The sequence below is a fragment of the Ambystoma mexicanum genome, chromosome 9 (assembly GCF_040938575.1).
Source record: "Ambystoma mexicanum isolate Mex_15411 chromosome 9, UKY_AmexF1_1, whole genome shotgun sequence".
Lineage (NCBI taxonomy): Eukaryota > Metazoa > Chordata > Amphibia > Caudata > Ambystomatidae > Ambystoma > Ambystoma mexicanum.
Window position 1 is genome coordinate 1073261797 of NC_090931.1, and position 24546 is coordinate 1073286342.

A 24546-nucleotide genomic window follows, 5' to 3' on the forward strand; every position below is an offset into this window, starting at 1 on the left:
GCCATTCTACAAGATGCTGCGCCAGCCATCCCCCCCAACCGGAGAAGCATGGGCCTCATGACTGAGCTGAAGCGGCTGCGGCGGTGCCTGAGGGCAAAGAGGCAACTGCTCGCGCGGCCTTGGCACCTCGAGTACCTTGTTTACCACCTCTGGCACTCCTACGGTTGCCCCTTTGACTTGCAGCTCTCCTCGATTTACTAAAAGACAAGTAATATCGAAAGGAACCTCCCCTCCATTGCTGTCCCCTAGGACGAAAAGGCGGAGGTTGGCGAACTGAAGCGCCCAACAACTTCGCTGCAGCTTTGGAGGTCTGCAACCTGTCAAGACTCTCGTCAGCCTTGCTGACAAAAAGATGCTCACCATCAAAGGGCATGTTGAGGAGCCGGGCTTGCACATCAGGAGCAAAACCCGACTTCCGCAACCACACAAACATGTGTATCACAGTGCTCGCCGCCATGGACAGGCTGACGCAATCATCCATGTCCAGACTCGACTGAACGGATTCACACATGGCATCCTTGCCATCCTGCACAATAGCAAGGAAACCATCCCATTGCTCCCCTTCGGGAATATGATCAGCCGCTAAGGAAATACAGTTCCACAGAGTGTGCGTGAAACGAGACAAGGCACAAATGGAGTTGGCCGCCTGAAGCGCTATACCCCCAGAAGAAAATACCTTCTTCGCCCAGCCGTCAAAACGTTTGTCGTCCCTATCAGGAGGGATGCTAGGGTACGACGCCTGCTTTGCTGGGGCCGTAGCCGCCTGCACCACCAAACTCTCCGGAGTAGGGTGCGTGGTCAAGTAACAGGGGTCGCCACTGGCTGGGCGATATTTCTTCGGCAAGGACTTACTCGCTGCCGGGAGACTCTCCGGAGAAGTCCAAGCCGCAGCCACCCTTCTCTGCAAGGCCATATGGCAGCACCGGGTAAGTTGGAGGACCATGGTCCAGGATATCAGTCGGGTCATCCTGCTGAAAATCCCCAGGGGAGGGAGGGCAGACCACCCCAGGTAATCCGTGACCCTCAACATGTGGTGCCGGTATGAAGATTCGGCATGCGTGCCAGGCTCCGGCCTACCAAACTCCACCTCCGGAGAGGTGTCTAGACCACTGGCGTCGTGCATCGACTGACGCAGGTCATCAAGTTGACTATGACCAGAAACAATGTCATCGGGAACCCCTGCAGGAACCTCACCTTCCTCAGACCCCTCATCCACCTCAGAAATATAATCCAGAGGCTAGAAAGAGGGAACTGAAAATGGAACAAAGACATGTTTTGCCAGAGACTTTCTGGGGGGTTCCCCCGTACCACGAGGCATCCCCGACAAAGCCGCCTCGAAAGGAGTCGATGGAATTGGCGTCAACGTCAAGCGCGGCGCCGACAGCTTTGACGGTGTCGACACAGGCCTCGAGGGCGGAGCCCCGAGCGTGTCTCAACAGCCTGGGCGCCGATAGCGTCGACGACTTCCTCGGAGGCGGGGCCTAGAGAGAGTCCGTCGATGACCTCGGCGCCGCCAGCGCCTAAGTCTTCCTCGAAAACTGCACAGGTTCTCGCGGCCTCAAGGGCGTCGAGGACCGTGACCTGGAACGGGCATGCCTAGAGCAACCTTCCTTGTCTGACCGGGACCTCGAAGGCGCCCGGTGGTCGCAACGACTGCTTGAGCCCGAAGGCGGACGAGCAGTGTCTCTAGCACAGCCACGACAGGCATCCTCAGACGGCACGGATGGGCCGGAGCCCTGCGATTGAAAAATTGCCAACATCTCCTTTTGGAAGGAATCCCATTCCTCAGGAGTGGAATGCTTGTTGAGACAAGCAAACCGCCGACGGGCGGAGTCCTCGGAAGAGGACGGCGACCTGTGACGGCGCTTCATGGAGTGCCTCGACGAGGCAGAGGAATGGCGGGACCGACTCTCAGACCGAGAACCCCCGGACTCACGACGACAATGCGGAGAGTCGCCCCTCGAACCGTCCGTCGAAAGACCAGTGGAACGCGACTCCCGGGGCTTGGCCACCTTACCGACCGACAGCTTCTTCTTACGCTCCCGCAAGGCCTTCAATGTGAGCGATTGGCAGTCGACACAGTAGTCCGTGTCATGGTCCTCCCCGAGGCACCATGAGGCAAGCGTCGCGCGTATCCGTTAGCGACATCTTGGACCCGCACACCTGACACTTCTTAAACCCGGACCGCGGGGTGGAAGAAGCCGAAGATGACATGCTGACAAGTAGCAACGAAGAAATAGGTTCGAAGAACCGAAAGAACAGGATTCAGTAGAATCGAGGCGCGCCGAGATCTCCGGAGCGAACATGTTGGCGGTAAAAACGGAAGTGAGGCTACGGGCGTCGTGCGTCCTACTTATAACATCCGGTGACGTCGGCTCGAGGGAGGCCCTCGAGGACGGCGTATCGACATCGACGCAGGACGCCGAAAGATTTTCTGAAGCAGCACAGCTGTGGGGATTACTGTCAGATATGGAATACGTCGGAGGACCCAATCCCCTCGAAAAGAGTTGTATAGCACTAGTCATGGGTTCAATAATGCTTTGGCAAATTATTTGTACAAGTGTCCTTCAATGCCACCTCGCCCCATCTTCAGGGACAGTATGGCCTTTCTAATTCCTCTTGTTACTAGGCTGCCAAATTTTGCTCTTTCCTCAGCTGAGATCTGTGGGAGTTTTGCATCCTGTATGTTAAGATTTACGCTCATCTGAGGAGTTGGCAGTGTGGAGCGATTCATAGCCTTCCACAAATATGTCCAATTTTGTATCTTTGTCCTGTACTCTCTGCACATTTGTATCTGTCAGGGACCCAATATATTGCCAGTTTTTTACTTTGAGGGCATGTGCTAAAAAATATGATTTATTACTTTTCTCGTAAAAAGTGTATTCTGAATTTAAGAGGGACCATTCAGCTCGTTTTATGGCGAACATATTTAACTGACTACTTATCATTGTCAAGATTGTAAGAATTTTCCTGGAACCTGAAGCTTTCTGTTTCGACTCTAGCGACTTAATTTCAGTAAGTAATCATTTGGTTTCAAGTTTCCTCATTTTAGCTAGTTTGGAGCCCAACACAGTGAACGTCCCTCTGACTTCAGACTTGAACGTGTCCCAACTGACATTATACAATGTTTTTGTAGGCTTATTCTGCTGGAAATAAAAAATTATTTGCTTTGATATTTCCTTGGAGACCATTGTGTCGAAGAAGTTGTCTGGGTAGCGTCCAAAACCGCTCTGATAACACAATTTTCCTAAGGTTCATGGAACCGGTCAGTGCGATAAAGCGTGCTTCGAGTGTGGATGTCCCCTGTGACTCTGGGACATAGCTACGAGGAAGGCATTATTAGAATGTGTTAATTTGGCAGATAAGTTGGAGATGTTGGCAATAAAAGTCACTCATGTGAGGTTGTCTGTAGATGGGGTGGAAGGTGATGGATTCCTTGAACGATAAAGGGGATGGGCAGGCAAGTGATTCAAACGAGCTTGTTCTGGGAGATGGGATAATGGAGCATGGCCAATCGGTCCTGTGGATAATTGCTATCCCGCCTCCTGTCCTTACTGGCTGGTTGGCATGTTGGATGAGGTATTCTTTAGGGTAGAGGATGTCGAAAACATGTGGGGAAGATCGGGTAAACCATGTGTCAGCGATGAACAGGGCATCAAGGTTATTGTGCGAGAGCAGGTAAGCGAACTCTGCAGCGCGAGTGTGCATTGATCAACATGAAAAGGTATGTGCATGTGATCTCTGGGTTTTGGATGGGGGCAAAGGCAATATTGTTGACTTTCGCTAGGGTAGCTTGCTAGGGCTTTCGAACCTTAATGAGTGGGGATGGGCTGTAGAGAGAGGAGACACATGGCGATGTCTTTTGGCAAGTAGCAGTAGTAGCAACTAGATTGTAGGTGGAATGCAGGATAGTGGGTCTGGCCCTTGGCACCATCAGGGCAGAACAGGAGCAGACAGTTGAGGTCCTCGTCTTCATCTGTCCTTTGCTGAAGACGCTGGTGATGTGGACACCTGAGGAGGACTGGTTAAATAGGTGGTGGGAAGAGCAACATAGTCGCAGGGCCTGGTCACATGACCAGCAGCCTACCCACTGCTCCCATACCACCACGATAACTATTCACCTGGTTTACCGAGCACGTGGCCCCTCACTCTCCTTTGAAGAAGATATCATACAACTTTTGTCTGTCAACGCTGAACCATCGTCTAAGACCATCGTCATGGGCAACCTTAACCTGGGTTTCAAAGACAACAATGATTTATCCCTAGCCAGCTCCATTAAATCTGTAGGTTTAGGTTTATCCCAACACATTCAAACTAACATGGTCACCTCTAACCTGCTTTGCCCCTGGACTGATCATGACGTTATATCCTTTGTTATACGAAAGTTAAACTTGTCCATTTTCCTTGCCAACACCTCTACCCCACCAAACCCTGACCCCCATCACCAAAACGAAATGCCTGGAACATAACCCCTGGCTGTATTCTACCTTTGCTGACCAAGCTCAACAGCATACCAATCCTCAGCACTGCCCCTGCCCCCCCCCTTGTTGATACCTACAATCTAGCCTTTACATTGGCAATAGACAAAGTAGCGTAAAACCAAACCTATCGCACACTTAAACTTCCGGTTCACCCCAGAACTAAAAGCCGTCCATGCAAATAAACTAGTGTTAGAAACCACTTGGGAGGTACTACCCTTCCGATTCAAACGAAAACCTCTTCACTTCCCTAGCAAAGACTTACAAACAAGAATACTACTAGCAAAAAGTTCCACCTACAATATTGGAATTGCTAAAGCAAACTGAAGCACCAGCAAGCTCTTTGCAATTCTACAAGAGTTAGCATCGCCTGCACATCCTGCAACTAACTGTACTAAAGATAGCACCTGGTGTACCAACATTCAAAACACCCTTCTAGACAAAATTACTTTACTTCAAAACAAGATCTTGAAGAAAAATACACTGATAGTGACGCCGTAGAGCACTCTGTGTCAGAGCGCCATCCCTAACCTTAAACTTAAACTGTTCAACATTTAACTTTAAACCAGTCTCTGAGATGGAGGTCATTCATATTACCAAAGGTCTTAAACCTTCTAGATGTCAAGGAGATAGGTGCCCAGCCACAGTCATTAAGGACTGCACAGGAGCACTCACTACACCACGCGTGGAACGTGCAGCATACCTACAGATTCAGACACCTTGAATCCAACCACCTCCTCAGCCTGCCCCAATCAGGATTACGGCAAGGCCCGGGTACCGAAATGGCACTACTAGACTTTAAAAAACTATTGAACGAAAGAAAAGATAATGGCAAGATTGCCTTCCTCCTCATGTCTGCCACCTTTGATCTTGTGGTCCACCAAATCCTATGCCAACACCTATCTGCTGTGCATTTCTCCACTGAAGCTGTCTGAATATCCACCTTTCTATCCAACAGATCTTTGAGAGTTTTCTCAACCACTGACTTCGATCCCCTTACCTGCAGCGTCGCTCCAGGTTCTTGCGCGTCACCTACCTTGTACAATGTCTTCATTAAACCCCTCTTTGACCTCCTTGACACCAGGGATACATCTTACACAAACTACGCAAATGATACACAACTACTCCTACCCATCACTAGCAAATCCACCGAAGATACTAACATTCTGAACTCAGTCTACCACACTATCCCGGCATGGATGGCCTCCCACGTGCGCTGCCTGAATGATGAGACAGATTATTCTGATCGGCTCACAAACCCGTCCAAGCAAACTAGACGGATCTTATAAATCCTTTGTCATTGACAGCTTTACAATCCCAGTCAAAAAAGGTTAAGACTCTAGGGGTCAACTTAGACTTTACCATGCCCCAAACGAGACAGACCAATGCCATCTTTTCATCATCTGCCTACTGTAGCAAACTAATCAATGCTTGCAGACCCTTTCTTTCCACAGTCGCCTCACCATTGCCCGTGCGCTCATCGGACCCAGACTGGACTACTGTAAAGTCTTATTTGCAGGGACTTCCTCTCAAAACATCAGCAAGTTGCAGGTGATACAGAACTGCACTGAGGCAGCCTTGAATATCAAACGAGAAGCCCATCTCAGCCGCTACAAGAAGTGTGCACTGGCTGTCAGTTTGCGAGTGCTTTATTTTTTAGATGCTAGCCATCACACAAGTGCCTCTCAAAAACCACCCCATGATACCTCTTGTAAAAACTCTGCAAAACAAACTCGGTGAGACCCACTCGCACTTCCAACACTCACTGCGTTATCACCACCAGATTTAGACTAAAAAGATCAGGGGGCAGGGGTGATTGAGCTTCCCAGTCATAGCCACTAAGAACCGGGACACCCTACCGCTGGTATGAAGATCAGAACAATCATACAGGGTCTACCGCAAGCAGCTGACTACTATTCAACCAGGATTCAACCCTTGCGCAACTCATGGCCTAATGAAATTGATGCTTTCTAACTACCTACTTGTTTTCCTATGATGATGCAAACTTATGTACATAGCGCCTTGATGGTTATGGGTTTAGCACACTTTATAAATACATGCAATCTGCCATGAGCTGGCCTGGACTCCGTAAGAAGAGGATTGGACAGTGTGAAAACTGGTTGTTTGCTGAAGCAACTCTTTCTCTATGCTGCTCTTGCAGAATGAGGTGCAAATACATAGCATGTGACTAATCTAACCTCCAAATGAGATGCAACCATATCTTTGGGTCCAGTTCAGTAGTTTTATGTAAATTCCTAAACACCTAGTTGGTGCCAGATAAGTATATTTGTATGGCACCAGATGACCTGGGGAGCCAAACGGTAGCCCCTTTTAGATGTTGTCGTCAAACTAACCAGGCTCTTTGAGGCCCCATCAAAGAGCTTAATAGTTCCTGAAAAATGTCAAACCTGGATAGTGGCACTGTCTTCAATCCCAACTGTCCTGTAACCCATGCTACTCCTGAGGGAGAGAAGAAATATAAAGGACTGGTGGAACAGACCTACTAAAAAAATAAAACTGCTTTTGCCTAATGGATATGGCATTGTGCTTTGAGATGAACAAGTTACTTCTTACCTTGTAACGTTCTTTTGATGGGATGTTCCTCCGACGTATTCCTTATCTTAGATATCTCCTTCCAGCTTTGCTGGCCTCGGAAAATTTTTCTCTAGAGGGCGCTGCGCGTCGACGTCTGCCGAGTCGATGTCCCTCGACAGCCGCCGTATCGACGTCGACGTCATCCTGCCTATAAAGGCCGCGCGCAGCGTTCCTTGCTCAGTTCCGTTTTGTAGCCCACAATTTTTCTTTCTGGACTAGACTAATCACCCTGAAGGAGCGTAAGCTGCAACAACAAGGGAAGTAGTACTGCGGGGATGGATGGGAGGGTCGATAAGGAATACGTCGGAGGAACATCCCATCGAAAGAACGTTACAAGGTAAGAAGTAACTTGTTCTTCGAAGGGATTGTGTCCTCCGACGTATTCCTTATCTTAGATAGGCTCCCATAGCAGTATTCTGTTATTTGAGGTGGGAGTACTGACTTCATGCTTCCTTTTATTGATGAAGAGAGTGCAATACTGCCCTTCCAAACCTAGTCTCTTGACTGGAGGAGGAATCCAAGTTGTAAAATCGTGTAAAGGTATGGACGGACGACCATGTGGCAGCCGCACATATGTCTTTAACCGGCACTCCTCTTTTGAGGGCCGATGAAGCTGCAATACCTCTGGTCGAATGAGCCCTAAGATTTTGAGGGGGCTCTTTTCCTGCCAGTTTATAACATTCCAAAATGGCTAAAATGATCCATCTGGAAATGGTCTGCTTAGTTATCGGTAACCCCAGCTTGTGACCTGCGTAGCCTACAAACAGCTGGTCTGCTTGTCTTATCCTAGCCAGTCTACTGATGTAAAAACTTAAAGCCCTTCTTGGGTCCAGCCTGTGTAACTTCTCTTCCTCTTTCCCCGGATGAGGAGGAGGATAGAAAGATGGCAGGGTAATCTTCTGAGTGATATGGAATTCAGAAACCACCTTTGGGAGGAAATTAGGCTTCACTTGCAGGACAACTTTGTCTTTGTGAAAGATTGAATGAGGGGGTTTACAAGAAAGAGCTTGTAACTCGCTCACCCTTCTAGCAGATGTCAGTGCTATTAATAAAACAGTTTTAAGGGTAAGAAATCTTAAACAAGAATGGAGTGGTTCGAAAGGTGTGCCCATCAGGAAAGTTAGGACTAAGTTTAAATCCCATAGGGGAACCTGGAATGGTCTTGGGGGATAAACGTTAGTTAACCCCTTTAGAAACTGTATTACTAAGGGTAACTTGAAATAGGATGGTTCTTCTGCAGTGCGCTTAAAGATGGATAGCGCTGCGAGATAGCCCTTAATGGTGCCAACTTGAAGGCCTGAATTCGCCAAATAGAGTAGGAAGGACAAAACCATTGGTGTACCACATGAAAAGGGGTCGATATTCTGTTCTCTACACCAGCTGCAAAATCTGTTCCAACGGCAGTGGTATAAAGACATTGATGCTGGCCTCCTTGCCGAAAGCAACACCTCCATATCATCATCAGGGAGGTCCCAATCCTTGTACCTCAGCCTTTCAGAAGCCAAGCGTGAAGGTTGAGGGTTTTGATGTCTGGATGGAGAACCTGACCTCCCTTCTGTGAGAGTAGATTCTCTCTGAGTGGAAGTCGAATTGGAGGGCAGATGGGCAAGTCTAGAAGGTCCAGGTACCACATTCTCCTGGCCCAATCCGGGGCAATTAGGATCATGGTTTTCCGGAATCTTCTCAACCTCCTGATCATTTGAGGAATGACAGGGACCGGTGGGAACGCGTACAGAAGCGGAAACTCCCAGTCCACTATGAACGCATCTCCCAGAGCTCCTCTCGGGGGAAATTCCCTTGAACAGAACAGATCTCACTTCCTGTTGACACTGGTGGCGAACAGATCCACCTGAGGGGTTCCCCAAAGGGCGAAGATCTCTTGAAGGACTTCCTGAGCTAGTTCCCACTCGTGGGAGACTGTGCTCTGCCTGCTCAGAGCATCCGCTGTCAAGTTCTTCTCTCCGGCTAGGTGAACTGCCAATAGAGAGATTCCTTCTTGGATTGCCCAAAACCAGAGCTGCATCGCCTCTCTGCACAGAGGTAGTGATCCTACGCCTCCTCTTTGGCATCGAGTCGACAGACCCGTGTGTCGAAGGTCCCTTCGACAACGGCGTCGAAGACACCGACCTCGGCGTCGACGGAACCTTAGTCGACGGCGTTGACGGAACCTTCGAAGAAGGTTTCGAGGTCATAGCTTTACTCGAGGGTTCGTGACGCGCTCGAGAAGCTTCCTTCACCGGGTACTGCGACTCGCAGCGTTTTTGACCTTCGGGTCTTTCGACCAGAGCATCGCTCTCTGCAGTCTTCGAGGGGGTCAAGGCCGCTTTCTCGAAGACGCTCATCATATTTTTGCGGAATTCCTCCCATTCAGCCCAGGAACTATGTTTCGTGGGGCAAGGGATTCTCTTAGGAGAAACAGAGGAAGAGGAGGACGGAGAAGGGGATCTTTGACGTCTCCTCTTCGAATGCTTCGATCTCGAGGAGTGATGGGACCCACTCCGAGACCTGGAGCGCGAATGGTGACGAGGAGACAAATGTCTCGACTTCGTCGAGGAAGAAGAAGCTTTTGAAGTCTTACCTTTCTCCAGCTTCCCCCTACGCTCCTTCAGGGCCTTAGCTGTCATGGACATACAGTCCTCGCACTCCGAACAATGGTGTTCAGCTCCCAAACACCACAGACAAACTCTGTGAGGGTCAGTCAGCGACATCTTTTTCCCACAGTCTCGGCATTTTTTGAAGCCGGACCGAGGGGTCGTCGGTTCCGACGAGGAAGCCATCGAGTATGGATCGAATATCTCGAGGTAAATAGGATAAATTCTCTACGAAACTGAGCAACGATATTCCGAGGCACTGAGCAAGCGCGGAAAAACGGAACTGAGCAACGGACGCTGCACGCAGCCTTTATAGGCAGGATGACGTCGACAGCGGCTGTCGAGGGACATCGACTCGGCGGACGTCGACGCGCAGCGCCCTCTAGAAAACAATTTTCCGAGGCCAGCAAAGCTGGAAGGAGATATCTAAGATAAGGAATACGTCGGAGGACACAATCCCTTCGAATGATCAAATCTGATACATGGGAAAGAGAATAGCATGGAGTTCATGGACCCCGTATCTGGGCTGGGGAAGGGACACGAAGTGGGCAGGCAGGAAGAATGGCATCAAGGAAACTGATGTCTTTCAAAGCTATGCTTTAACCAGAGAACGATAAAGCAATAACCTAAGAAATTTAGAGTGCATGTTACATAGCTGTCAAATATAACTTACTAGCTGTACCCGCCATATGATTTGCAGATTTAGCTCCCACTCTGCTCCTCTCTGCGCACTCAATGTCTCAATGTCGGTCTCTTTCCAAGGGCTAGTCTTGCGTTGTCAGGGGAGTTTTAGCTAGAGACAACCGACCACAATGTTGCTGAAAGCAGCGTGTGTGGGTTGTGTGAACTTTTTACTGTAAAAATTAGAATTAGGGCAGCAATAGTTAAGATACTGCTCTAGCATTTAGAGACATACAGTCTCATTATGTGTGTCCAACATAAATTTTGCCATCACCATAGGGTATATTATTCATATTGTGCAGAGACTAGCGGAGCAGAGAAGTGAGTTGTGTGCACACAGGATCTGCTAAGGTTCTCACAGATCATGTAAGAGACCAGAGAATGAGGCGGGATGGTCTACAATTGCATTTGTCAATTTCTATTCTTTAAGTGTTCGTGTTCAGGCGCGCTTCCAACCAATAAAAAGTCAGCACATAAAACTAAACATCTTGGTGCTCACAGAACAAACAGATAATTTTAATCTGAGCATGAACCTAGCTAAGCGAGGAGGGACATTTGGAGAGAAACAATAGTTATGTATTCTCGTCTTAAGAACCAATTAAAAAAAGGAAATAGTAACATTTTAACATAGTTGCTTGTAACTACTTAGATTGCTCATTTCTAATGACATCCAGTATATATTTTAATCCTAATAAGACCGTTATATATGTCATACTGAAAAAGCAATTGAAAACCTAAACTAATCACATCAATTAAATTCCAATAGAAAATTCCAAGGTGGAAAAACTGATTCACTCCAATTGTACTCTCTCAAAATACTGATCAAAAATTGAAACAGGGACAAATGGCACCGATGAGGGATCCTTGCTGCTCTGCATTAAATCAAAGAGCATTTTGGGAACATAAGAATTACAATAAATCTTCAAATTTGCCAATTATGTCTGTGATACAAGTTATACGCTTGAATCACTTAATACACACTGGGCTTGGTGATCACTTCACTTTTCACAACATTCATCCTAACCAAGTGTTTGTAACCATGAACCATATACTCATTTAGAGCGTCTCAGGATTTGAATGCAAGAATAAAAGGGCTGCAACATCTGTTCACTCCATTGACGTCCGAGGGCTGTGGACATAATGTTTTCTTTTCTACAGGAATAGAGCCTTGCTGGGTTTGGGAGTATCACGGATTATAAAGGAGGAGATGGTCTTCTGGATAATATTTGTGCATGTCAAGTCGCCAATGAACAGGCATCTTTAGAGAATATTACATAGAAGATGGGGGAGAGAGCGCGAGAATTCCTTAATTGACATTACCATGTACCAACAGCTGGAATGATGTGAAAGCAACAAAGTACACTATGGACACTTGCAATGGTACAGTTTTTATTGTTTGGAAACATTCATTCTGAGGGCTATGTAACATTAAAAGCAGACCGCTTTTATCAGCCAAACTAAACTAACCTTCCCGCTATGTCCCCCTATGTGCCATATAGTGTTGGTCTTGATTAGACTGATAAACCTGCACTGCGTCTAATGGTTGAATGTAATGCATGGATGCAGGGCAAGACAAATGGGGTAGAAAAACATGGCAAATAAAGCGTCGCTCATCAACTAAAATGTATTCGGAAAGGTGCAAAAAATGGAGACCATGAAATGTAGATATCTAGGGAGTTATGCTAGGTAGTAATGCACCCTGTGTGTGGACAAACCTAAGAGTACATGTGTGTGTGGTGCCCTGATCGACTATTATCCTGCTTGGGGTAACTCAGTTTGCATTTTAAGAATATATGCAAAAGGAGCACAATCTACAAAATATTTGAAACAAAAAACAAAGAACCACACATTGTAGAAGTGTTCACTAATTCTCAACTCATCTCACGCCAAGATTTCCTGCAGCAGAAAGCTTCTTTAATGCTTTCCAGTAGTAACAAAACAATTCAGTCTTAACAGATAGAAACTCAGTACAGAATCTATTGAGTGTCTTGTAAATCTGTGAGGACTCATTTTTAACAGATTTTAAAGATGTGTTACCTCATACAACCAGTAGTGTTGCGTAGCACAGAAGACGACTGGAACTTTGTTTTATTATCATCATCAAAGGAAGAATTGTTCCATCCAGAATGTGGAATTATCACAGTGTTTGTAAGAGTTGATAAAGCATCACGAATGATTGTCATTTTTACTGCATCACACGAAGACAGATTCCAAATAACACCTAAAAATAAAATTGCACAACAGGCTTATTTTGACAGATCATGTTAGAGTTTTAAAAACATATGTCATATCAATTGCGATGAAACGCCAATGCAACAGCGTAAGACTAATAAATACATGTAATGTAAATGGGTCTTGAAAAGCGCTTTTTCAGCCATCTGGGTGGCCTTTCGGCACTAGTAAGTTTCTAAATGCGGTGGATTAGACCATGTAGCATGTGTGTTGCCAGATGGGGAGCTCAGTGTCAGGGGGCCAGAATTTAAGTTGCAAGCTACTAGCAAGCCATAAAGAAAGTCACTTGCCACATCGGTGCTATGCATATACACAGCACAAAATGTCTTAATCGCCAAGAGTCAAATAACACTAGCCACTGGCTGGTGGCAAGTGCACATGTTGCACCCTGTCAATGTGATATCCCGATTGGTGGCTTGCTAACAAGCTGAACCCTGGGAGTATGTATGGATCAGTGCGTGTGCAGAGAGGGCTGCACCAGAGTTTGCTCAGGGTTAGGTCGGAGGCAATAGGGGCTGTTCTAGAATGTGAGTGAAATGGATAAGGAGTTTGCGAACGGGATGCTGAATGTAGGAGTCCATCTGGAAACCCCATGTTAATGTGACACCTAAAATCTCCATTGGGCCTGTTCGACCCTGCAGGAGGACAGCCACCTCCGTGCAGGCAAAACTATTGGCATGTTGGTACTACATGTGTAAGGGAGCCAAGTGGTAGGATTATGGATGGAAGCTAGGAGATCAAAAATTAAAAACAGTACTTAGCCTGAGCAAGAGACTGAGGGTCTGTTTTAGCAGAATAAATACACGTCTTCTGACATGAATAGTGCAAGATTGGATTGGTCGAAAAGGAGCCGATCAGCTTGATTATGTGCTATTCAACTAGAATAATTAGGTTAGCAATTTACTATATTTAAATGTGGAAAATGTAAAAGGTTGGACAGTTTGATAATGGATTGTTCTAATGCGAGTGGGAAAAAGCTGAAGCCAGGATCCCAACCTCTAACTTTGTGACAAAATGTAATATTCAAAGCTACCTGGCAAGAAACCTCTTTATGGAAGATTTGGGAGATGGTGCCAAAGGCAGAGCTGACTAAAAGGGAATGCTCCCTGAAACCCAAACTAAAATCAGCAAACTGTTTCACACCGTCACTGACAGCCTCCCAAGGTGATCTTTTCAACTGCCCGTCTAGACCCATTACTTGGATTGCTAAACTTCCATCCTATGTGGTATCGGTGGCCAGGCTGGGGAAGCACTGGAGTGTGGAGGAAGACAACCGCAAATGAAGAGCAGTCAACGTAAAAGACGCTGGGATGGCAGACTCATGTGGGGTTGATACTGGAGACGTCCGAGTGCCTGCCTGAAGTGAAGGAGAAATCACCACCTCAGGGCACTCTACTCTGAAAAAATATGAGAATCATGGAGCCTGGCATAAGCAACAATTGTCTAGAAGGAATAAGATCTGTACCTGTAACTCCGGTTCTCCAGTATTGCTAGGTTTCATAGATTCACATGCTGTGAATATTCGCTGTCGCCAGGCTGGGAATCCTGTGTAAAATAGAGCAGTTTAAACATCAACTGAAACTTTCAGTCATTTTTGTGCTCAGTCATTTTGGGTCATACTGCTCACAACCAATGGGAACACCTCACTTAACTGCTCCCCCGTCAGCCATCTTCAGATTTGGCAGTGCACGCGAGTGGCAGTAAGAGCTAAAAGACGAGCCATGCAGGATGGCGGGGAGGGTCGAATGTGAATCTATGAAAGATACCAATGCTGGAGAACCAGAGTTACAGGTAAGTAACTTATTCCTTCTCCAGCATTGGATCTTTCATAGATTCACATGCTGCGAATAGATTACAAAGCAGTACTACAACAATACCCATGGGCTGAGGCAAGCGCCCAGCATAACTAGCACTGAAGACTTACCCACCTTACGCAAAAAAGTTCAGCAGAACCGACTGGCTGACTCTAGACTCTTCTGTGGAATCTGTCAACACAGTAGAACCTGGTGTACGTATGCACCGATCTCTACGCGGCTGCACATGTCGAGCAATGGAATTCGAGAGGAAAGCAATTATCACCACCGCTGCTCAGTAGAGTGAGCTTGCGGCCTGCCGGAAAGTGGCCTGCCAGCTTGCTGATGGCAGAATAAGGTGCAGGCAGAAATCCATCTTGTGATGTTGGCCTTTGAGAGAGCCTTCCAATGAAGAACAGTTGATCTGTTGTATAGAATGACTTGGTATGCGCCACATAGCATTTGAGGGCATGCACCACATCTAGTGTGTGCAGTGTTCGCTCATCTGGAGACAGTGTGCCAAAGAATATGGGCAAAACCACCTGCTGATTTAGATAGAAAGCAGATGGCACTTTCGGCACAAAGATCAGATTAGTATGTAGAACAGCTTTGTCCTTGTGAAATGTCAAATAGGGCGGTCATAAGTCTTGCGAGTAGCACATTCATCTCCCATGCTGGCCCTGGGCCACAGACCTGTGGAAACGAACGGAACCACCCATGCAAAAACTCCTTCACCAGCCGGTGAGACCACAGGGATGGCACCCCTGCAGAGTGGTTGTACCTGAAGATCGCAGCTAGGTGCACCTTAATGGAAGAATGCGTTAAATCAGATTGAGCCAAGGACAACAGATAGGGAAACAGATCCTCCGGTAGGATGGTCTGAGGCAGCAATAGCTGGTCTCTGCACTATAACTGAAAAAGTTTCCACTTGCACTCGTAGCATTTCAAGGTGGATGAAGCCCTAGCCATGGCCAGGACTGCGTGGCAATCTTGCGGAAGGTACAGAGCCCCAAACTCTAACACCACAGGAGCCAGGCCATCATATTGAGAGAGGCTGGGTCGTGGTGCAGAACCACTACCCGATTCCTGGTCAGGAACGATTGGTGTGGGCGCAGCTTGATCAGTGTTGCGGACGATAGGGCAAGGATGTTGGAGTACAAAAACTGTCTCAGCCACACAGGGGTCACCAATATCAGTTTGCACCGATACAGTGACGTCCCTTCCCATGGAAAAGCCAAGGTGTCCCCCAAGCTCTCCGGATGGGGGGGGAAGCAGCTAGCAAAGGTATTGCAGCAAAAGTTACCGTTAGTGGCAAAGCGGTCGATCTCCGGAGTACCCCATGTTTGAAACAAGTGAACCTGGTCGTTGTGCAGTTCCCACTCATGGCAAGAGCTCAACTACCTGCTGAGGGAGTCCACCAGAGTGTTCTGAATCCCTGGTAGATGAAGGGGAATGAGAAACATGCCCTGCTGTAGATCCCAATGCTACTGGGCTTGGGCCTCCCTGGAAAGCTGTTGGGACCTTGTTCCTCCTTGCTTGCGGACATAAAACAAGGATGTCTGTGTAAATCGTACCACCTTTCACACCAGAAAGGGGGAGAAAGGACTTTAGGGGCCAAAAAAATTGCTTGTAGCTCCAGCAGTTGATGTGCTGGTTCTTTTCCTCCTCGGACCAAAGGCCCCTTGAGTGTTGGTCTCGACAGTGGGCGCCCCAGCCCTCCAGTGAAGCATCTGTTGTGACGGTGGCCTGATGGTCTGGCAACCTGAAGGGGGCGCCCTGCACCAGATGTTCCCTCACTGACCACCAGCACAGGCTCAGTTTGAAAACCGGTGTTCGAGCATTGCAGTCGCCCCAGGACCCTGAGGCTTGGATAAAGCAGTCATCCAGGAATTTCTGCACCAGTCTCACGTGTAAACAGGAGTTGGTGATCAACAGGATGCATGATGACATCCCCAGTAGGGATTTGTAGCCGTGGACTGGCGTTACCTGGGCATGTTGAGACAACACAACTTGAGCTTCCACCCTTTTGTCCGATGGCCTGGCAGTGCAGGTTTAGGTGTTGAGCCTTGCTCGGAGATAGAGTGCCTGTTGGGATGGAACCAGGCATGACTTTTGAATGTTGGAGAAACCCAGTTGCTGTAGAAACTGAATGTTGGTGGTGTTGGTTTCTGGCAGCAGATAAGAGGGAGCTCTCACCAACCAGTCATCTCGATACGGGTAGACGTGAACACCCTTCCACCGCAGGTGAGACCACTGGCTCAAGGCATTTGGCAAATACTCGGAGCAAACCGCATGTCGAATGGAAGCACCTTGAACTGATAATGTACTGCTGCCACCACGAAGCGTAGGTAGCGGTGTGAGGCGAATATGGATGTGAAAGTAAGCTTTCTCTAGGTAGTGTGAGCAGGACCTTTGTGCCTTGCCTTGAGGAACTTGTTGAGCACCCTCAGATCTAACATAGGCCTCCAACCCCTGATGTGTTATGCAGTGACTTTTTCCTTAACAGGAAATAGCGGGAGTAGACTCCTGTGCCTTCTCCACTGCACCCTTTTGCTGCAGAGCACGTACTTCTTGAAGCAAGAGGTGTTGCAACTTTTCTGGTTTGTGCGCGGGATGAATGTCCGGTGGATAGTCCACGAACTCCATTGAGTGGCCCTGCTGGTGGAGGGATAGCACCCATTCATCGATAGTGATGTCTGTCCATTCTTCGAGTAACCTTGATAGTCGTCCACCCACCAGCGTGCTGAAGCGGGAAGACCTGGCCCTGGACTGGCATGCCCGTTTGCCGGACTGGCCCCTAGATTGGGAGGAGCCAGAGCGCTGCTGCAAACCCCTGTAGGACTGGGATCTTTTCCTGTACTGGTCCCCGGATGAGTAAGGGGTCTTGTAAGGGGAGGAAGACTGGGACGTATTGCGGTTATCCTGGCGCCTTTGCTGCAGTGTGCCCAAGGAGCGAGCGGTTTCTGTGTCCGTTTTTATGTACTTACACCTCCTCCACCTTCACCTTCACCCCAAAAAATGCAGATCTGTCAAAGGGCAAATCCATGACCCTGGACTGGACATCAGGTCGAAAATCTGTGGCCTTGAGCCAACTGTAACGCTCACCTGATTCCCACGGGGGCGCAGGTCTGGCTTCGAGTGCTGATGCTTCTTCAATGAAGCGCAGGACTCTGAAGATGGACAGGAAGGGCCCCTCTACTCTGGCTTCTCTGGCTCGCAGGAATATTCCCCTTAGGGTCAAAAAGGATGAGCTCTCCATCCTGCTTCCGATGCAGGGGCGCGTTGAAACCCAGTTATTTCACTGGATTGAGGATTGATGGGAGTTCAGGTAAGCTTGACTATTCAGGTAAGGCGCTGTAAAAGTTCTGTTGCAAGTTCAAAAGTCCAAGCTGAATAATAATGTTCATTGTCTTGTTGCAGCAAGCGCTAATGCTTATGTCTTTTTCCCCTTAGGGGCCGGGGTTCGGAATGCCGGAGATATGGCGTCGACCCGAAGTGAAACGTGCAGTTCCAGTAAATGACAGGTAAGTTCTGGATGAGCGCTCGGGTAATGTCTTTGCATTCGCTCATTCAATGTCTGTCTTTTTTCCCCATAGGGGCCGGGGTCCGGAAAATGCCTGGAAGCGGCAAGACCCGAAATGAAATGGGAATGACCCAACAGGTAAGTCTTAGAAGGAAACTGAGCTTTTCCTATTCCCTTCCTTCTCTCACCTTGTTCTTGTCTTTTTCTCTCTAGGCTCTGGGAAGTGGCTGTGGATCCGGATGATCGCTGCTGAAGATGGAGGCGCCCAGGATAGGTGAGTGAAATGCAGCGCTGCAGCGATCGTAGCGAAATGCTTTTAAAAATGATGTCTTCCTTTTCAGGATCGTCGGTGTGATGTCTCCGTGGTGCTGATTTAGCAGGTAAGGTCTTTTGTCTCCCTTTGCAGGTGACCCAGGATACTGACAGGCGTGGCTGAGGTCCAGATGCAGGAGCTGACACGGTGAGCGTCCAGCTGCGAGGAGCAGAACAACGCGAAGCGTGAGTTGCTGATCGGGCGTGGTTTAAATAGCTTTGGAAGAAGTTCCAAGTGTGTATCCCTCCACCGATCAGGTGTGTATCCTTCCCCGACCACACCAGGGTGGAAAGTAGTCCCACAGGTAAAGTAGTTCCATTCAGGCCTCAAGATGGCCTGGATGTAGCAGCATGGTCTGCATCAGGTAAGTGCACATTAAAACACTTGAACACATGTCTAGCTTTATGAGCCTGGCGCCTAAGGCGCCAGGACAGGGGTCCAACATGAGCCTGGCGCCTAAGGCGCCAGGACTGCGTCCAAAGGGCCCCAGCTTGGGCCTGCTGGCACTCCCCTGGGGGAAATGCCTGCCTGCCTCTGGGGTTACTGGGTCGGACCTGGCTCCTTGGAGGTAGGCATCATGACACCAACCCTGCTTGTGTCGGACCGCTCCATTTCCAAACTGGCGAAAACCAGTATAAGCCATGTCCACAGAGACCGTAATGGCATGGTCTGATGCCAACTCGCCTTCATGAAAGATGTCCAAGGCCTCTTGCTTCTCGTCATCCAGCAGAAATTCCAGCATGGGACCCAACTTGTACCAGAGCTCGCGATCGTGATGTGCAAGTATGGCCATTGCATTAGCCGCCCTGATAGTCTTGGCAGTGGTGGAAATGATCTTACCAAAGGAGTCAAGGAGTTTGCCTTCCTTGTCTGCGGGTACAGGATGACGATGGGTTAGCCAACCCCTTTCTAGCAGCCGCAGAGACAACAGTCTGGTGTGGGTTGAGTGCGGAGGCAGGCAGCAGCGCTCTGGGACCCTGTATGTTTTGTCGAACCAATCTCTTAGCCGGGGCAGTCGTGGGATGCACGAAGGTGATCAGGCCATCCTCCCAAATGTCTTCCAACAGCGGGATAGGCATGACAGATTTCCTGCTCTGCTCTCTGGGCTGGCACAGCACTCTTTCGCTGCTCCTTTGGCGCAAGGCCGAACATAGTGTCCACCCTGGACATGAGCATGTGGTAGGCCCCCACTTCATCAGGGGGAGAGTCCCTGAGTGGAGTCATCTGGTTCCCCGTCAGCTGTGAATAAATCATCAAATTCATCAGTGTGTTTCAAGTGTGTGGAGACCACGTCGCCAGGGTCTGTGTCTGTCCCAGTATGCAACAGTCTCTGCAGCACTGAATGGGGTTTACCCCTTCTGGGGGGACAAGTGATGTCATCCATTTCCCTGGAAGGCCCAGGGACATCTGTGCGAGGTCGCCTAGTAGGCTCCACAACCAGGGCAGGTGCATGCAGCAGTTATTACACGGCAGCCACAAGTCGTTAAATTAGATAAAATGTCCAGTGATATGCCCCTTTGTGGAGCCAGCAATGGCTGTGGTAGACGATGACTTGAGCTGAATGCAGAGGGAGTAAAGGTGGCAGCCTAATCCGGCTTGCCTCACCCCGCGGTGAACTTCTGGGAGGCTATGTCCTGTATGCCGGCGACGACAGCGGTGACATGATGGGCTCCTCCTCTGCTTCCTCCACATCCTCTGATTGGGAGAGACTCAGCTCTAACAATACCACCCGACAGCAAGGCCACCCCAAGGTTAGTCAATGCAGACACTGTGCTGGTGTGGGTGTCGGAGACGCCAGGGACAATGGCATTGGCAACAATGGTATGGAAGGAACCACTTCTGCCAGTCATCAAGGGTATCACACCCGTGGACGTAGATTCTGTAGACAAGATCCTCAATGACACAGTTGTCATGGTCGTTTACGTTTTTGTCGAGGACGCAGTAGTCGTTGACTGTCGTGGCGAGGTAGTCGTGGTAGGCAACGGATTTGCTGGTGGGGTGCCGATGGACAGCGTTTATGGCTTTGGGGTAGACTACCTGGGAGGCTTTGTCATCGACGAGGACTGCCTCGTTGCCGATTTTGACAACAAGCCAGTTAGTTATCGACATTGAAGGCAAGAGTGGCCACCAGATTTCGATGTGGACTTCTAAGACATCGCCTCCCTGGGGGCGATGTAAAGGGCCTTGGCTCTCCATCCCCTGCTGACCCCCCCCTTGCGCACTGACCTTTGGTAAAGACTGGGGTTGTCGCTGGAGGTGTTTTTATGCCTCTTCTTGATGGTGGCCTGGACTTCATGTGACCTAGACCTAGGAAGTGGTTTGCTGGGCCATCCTGCCCACGCTAAAAAGGCATGACTCGTACCGAAGCAGAGTCAGGAGGCCTTGCCGGCATCCTCGAGCCACGCGACGACAGTGACATTTCCTCAGCGTCTTGTTGGTGAACAACTGGCAGATTTCACAGTGCTAGATGGCATGGTGAGGATGAAAGCAGTAGAGGCAGTAGTTGTGGTGAGACTCCATGTAGACATTCTTCAGTCCACAGCGGGCACAGGCCTTGAACAGGCTCTTCCTTGTGGATTCGGCTATGGGGTAGGCTCAACAGCACAGACAAAACCTCATCGAAGATTACCAGTGGATGAACCGTCTACGGAGCTAGTATTGTCGCCAAAAGCGCTGGTTGTCGAGTAGACTTGGAAAAATATACATTGTGTGGAAAAAATGTTAAAATCCAAAATTATTCATAGAAATGTTAGCCGATTTTTGACGTGCAGTAAGAAATATGAAGATGGCCGACAGGGGAGGAGTTAAGGGAGGTGTTCCTATTGGCTGTGAGCAGTATGCCCATATATGACTGATAGAGCACAAAAGTGACTGAAAGTTTGTTTAAGTTTAAACTGCTCAATATTACCGAGGATTCCCAGCTTGATGGGGAAAATTCACAGCATGTGAAACTATGAAAGATCCAATGCTGGAGAACTCGAGCAAGGAAACTCTGAATTGTTTTAAGTAATTAGGAAATCAGCAGTGCCACCAACAGTTTTTCTAGCCAACTGTATCCCTGCAAGTTTATTTTTGGCTATCAGATTTATTTTGTTACATTCCCGTTACTCCCATAGCGTTTTACTGTTTCCATTTGGGTTAAAGCTATTCCGCTCTTCCCCGTGGGCAGATTATCAGTCAAAGCCCCCTTTCGAAAACCAAGACTTCCAGAGGAACATGGGGTCAGACAGCACTGGAGAAGAGGGGTTAGAATGTTATTAAAAAAAAAAGGGAGATGGTTGAAGTCCTTATCCACTGCCCTTTTAATGGGAATCTGAATAGGAACCCACTTCAATGTTGCCATGGAACTGTGAAAGATAACCCTGAGGGGTGCAAATCTAGCCCCACAAAACACCCAATGCGAACAGCAGGGACTTGTCAAAACACCTGGGTAGCAATTATAATAGAACAGCAGGCATGGTATTTCAACACCAGCACAGCACTTCGAAGTAGGGCTAGCACATACAAGTCAATTTTCACTACAAGTTAAAGGTCAGAATAGAGCAAAGATTACGAATAAAAAACATTGCATACAGCTTATAGCAAAAACTAGTTAACACGTTTGCATGATAAGAACATATTACTTTATGAACAGAAGGACCCAATTAACAGAATTTTTTTTTTTTTTAAACGATGCACTTTATCCAAGGCGTGTTTATATCTCAGCACAGACGCCATGCAGCAATACCACAAGCTTAATAAACGCAGAGAAAAACAAAACTGAATTTTTGCAAAGTAAGGCAAAGGATTGTTCATTAATCTAGAAAACAGAGAAGGGCCTCACACAGGAAAGTAGAATATGTGCAAAATTCCCTTTAATTTGGACGCAGACAAAACGTCATTTCCATGTTGAAAAACGGACAAAGCGATTCCTCCAAGAACCGAGAATTATGTTGTCAATCAGAACTGCTTGATATTGAGGACTAACAGGTCTCAAAAGGTGCATATTGTCATGTACTCAAGTAAACCTGGTTTGCCCAAAGAACATGTGTTAAACGAGAACCTTGTGACTAATGCCAATTCTGGGCAAAAAGACAGTTAAACTGAACAAAGCTAAAGGCTCAAACTTGGTTACCTAAACAAAATGCTCACGGCAGTTCATAGCAAAAAATGTAAATATCAAAATGTCAGAATAAGCAGCGAAGTCTGTTCACGAAGGAACAAGTTACTTACCTGTAACTGTTGTTCTCCAGCATGGGTCTGGCATGGATTCACATGTTCATGAATATTCCCCGTCGTCAGGCTGGGAATCCTCGGTAAAGAAAAATCAGTATCAGTTTTGTTTCTGATCTGTCTTTCGTAGTAGTAACCAATCACTGATCTCTGCGTCATACTGACCACAGCCAATGACTGCCATCTCCCTAAGCCCCGCCTGTGGCAGCCATCTTCAGATTTGGTAGCACATGAAGTGGCAGTATGACCAAGTGAAGAGCCGCAGAGGGGTAGGCGGGAGGGTTCGCATGTGAATCCATGCCAGACCCATGCTGGAGAACAACAGTTACAGGTAAGTAACTTGTTCCTTCTCCAGCATGGGGTCTGGCATGGATTCACATGCTCATGAATAAAAGAATACATAGCAGTACACACATGCACAACCACGGGAGGTGGCAAATGCTCAACATTAAGCATTACATCCAAAACTCAACATTAAGCAATTCTTATCTTACCTCCGCACCAGGCTCACCTTAGGCGAACAGGTTGCGCAGCACTGCTTGGCCGACCCTGGACTCCTCCCTGGAATCCCGATCGACGCAGTAGAATTTCGTGAAGGTGTGCGTCGACCTCCACGTAGCAGCCCTGCAGATGTCCAGCAAGGGCACACCAGATAGGAACGCCGTGGTAGCTGCGATCGCTCTGGTGGAATGGGCTCTCGGACGGCCAGGCAGCGGTCGGTTTGCCAACCGATGACAGTACACGATATAGCCGGAGAGCCATCTGGAAATGGAAGCCTTCGAGAGAGCCTTCCCCTGATTGACAGGTCCAAAGTTCACAAAAAGTTGTGACGTCTTCCGAAAACTCTTCGTGCGGTCCACGTAGAACTCCAGCGCTCTAGCCACATCCAGCAAGTGCAAAGTCCTTTCAGCCGGCGACGAAGGCGACGGGAAGAAAACAGGCAACACCAAGGGTTCGTTGAGGTGGAAGTCCGACGGCACCTTGGGCATGAAGGAGGGGTGCGTCCTGAGCACTACCCTTGTGTCGTGAAAAGTCAAGTACGGGGGCTTGCAGGAAAGGGCCAGGATCTCTCCCACCCGTCGTGCGGAGGTGATGGCCACAAGAAACGCAGTTTTCCACGACAAGAACTTCAACGGAGCTGAGTGCAGAGGCTCGAACGGAGGTCCCATGAGCTTGGTCAGCACCACGTTGAGCTCCCACGCTGGGACTGGGGCCTTCACCGGCGGGAACGATCTGAACAGTCCCTTCATGAATTCTTTCACCAGACGATGAGACCACAAAGACGTCCGTCCCGTGGTCCTGGTGTATCGGGAGATCGCAGCAAGATGAATCTTGATGGAAGCGTGCGCCAGTCCAGCCTTGGCCAGCGTCAGCAGGTACGGCAGTACTTGAGGAGCCGTAATCCGTAGAGGGTTAATCTTCTCTGCGTGGCACCAGACAGAGAACCTCTTCCATTTGTGTCCGTAGCATTTAAGAGTTGAGGACCCCCTGGCCTTTGCAAGAACCTCTCTGCAGTCGGCCGGTATGTCGTAACCTCCAAACTCCAACGCTGCAGGAGCCAGGCCTGCAAGTTCAGCGACTTCGGGTTGTGGTGAAGAATGGCGCCTCCTTCTCTGGAGAGAAGATCTGCGTCCGTCGGCAGCTTGACTGGTGTGGACGTTGACAAGTCCAGAAGGTCCGGGAACCATATCTGCCTCGGCCACGCAGGTGCGACGAGGATCATCTTGCACCGTGACCGCTTGAGCTGGTTGATGAGCCGGATCAGCAGCGGCAATGGAGGGAACGCATATAGGAACAGGCCCTCCCATGGGAACGAGAAAGCATCGCCCATGCTCCTCGGCTGGGGAAACCTGCTGGAGAACCTCCAGCACTTGGAGTTCGTCGCCGTCGCGAACAGATCGATCTGGGGTGTGCCCCACCGTCAGAAGAGGCGGTCCACTAGATCCTGTCGTAGTTCCCACTCGTGGCACAAGCGCAGCTCTCTGCTGAGCGAGTCGGCGATGTTTTTTATCCCTGCCAGATGAAACGGCACCAGAAACATCCCTTGGGCGACGGCCCAATGCCACAGATCCTGAGCCTCCTTGGACAGGGCTGGGGATCTGGTACCGCCCTGCTTCCTGATGTAGAA

The 24546-nt window shown here is 48.7% G+C and overlaps 1 protein-coding gene across 13 annotated transcripts in view; it reads right to left on the minus strand.

Annotated features, from left to right (window-relative positions):
* Nucleotides 1-24546, minus strand: part of PKP4 (plakophilin 4) — a 1672883-nt gene that overhangs the window by 407675 nt on the left and 1240662 nt on the right. For all 13 annotated transcript variants that reach the window (XM_069616385.1, XM_069616390.1, XM_069616392.1 and 10 more), the window contains one exon: nt 12383-12566. In XM_069616385.1, the coding sequence (XP_069472486.1) occupies nt 12383-12566 (184 nt within the window). The remainder of the gene's footprint in view (nt 1-12382; nt 12567-24546) is intronic.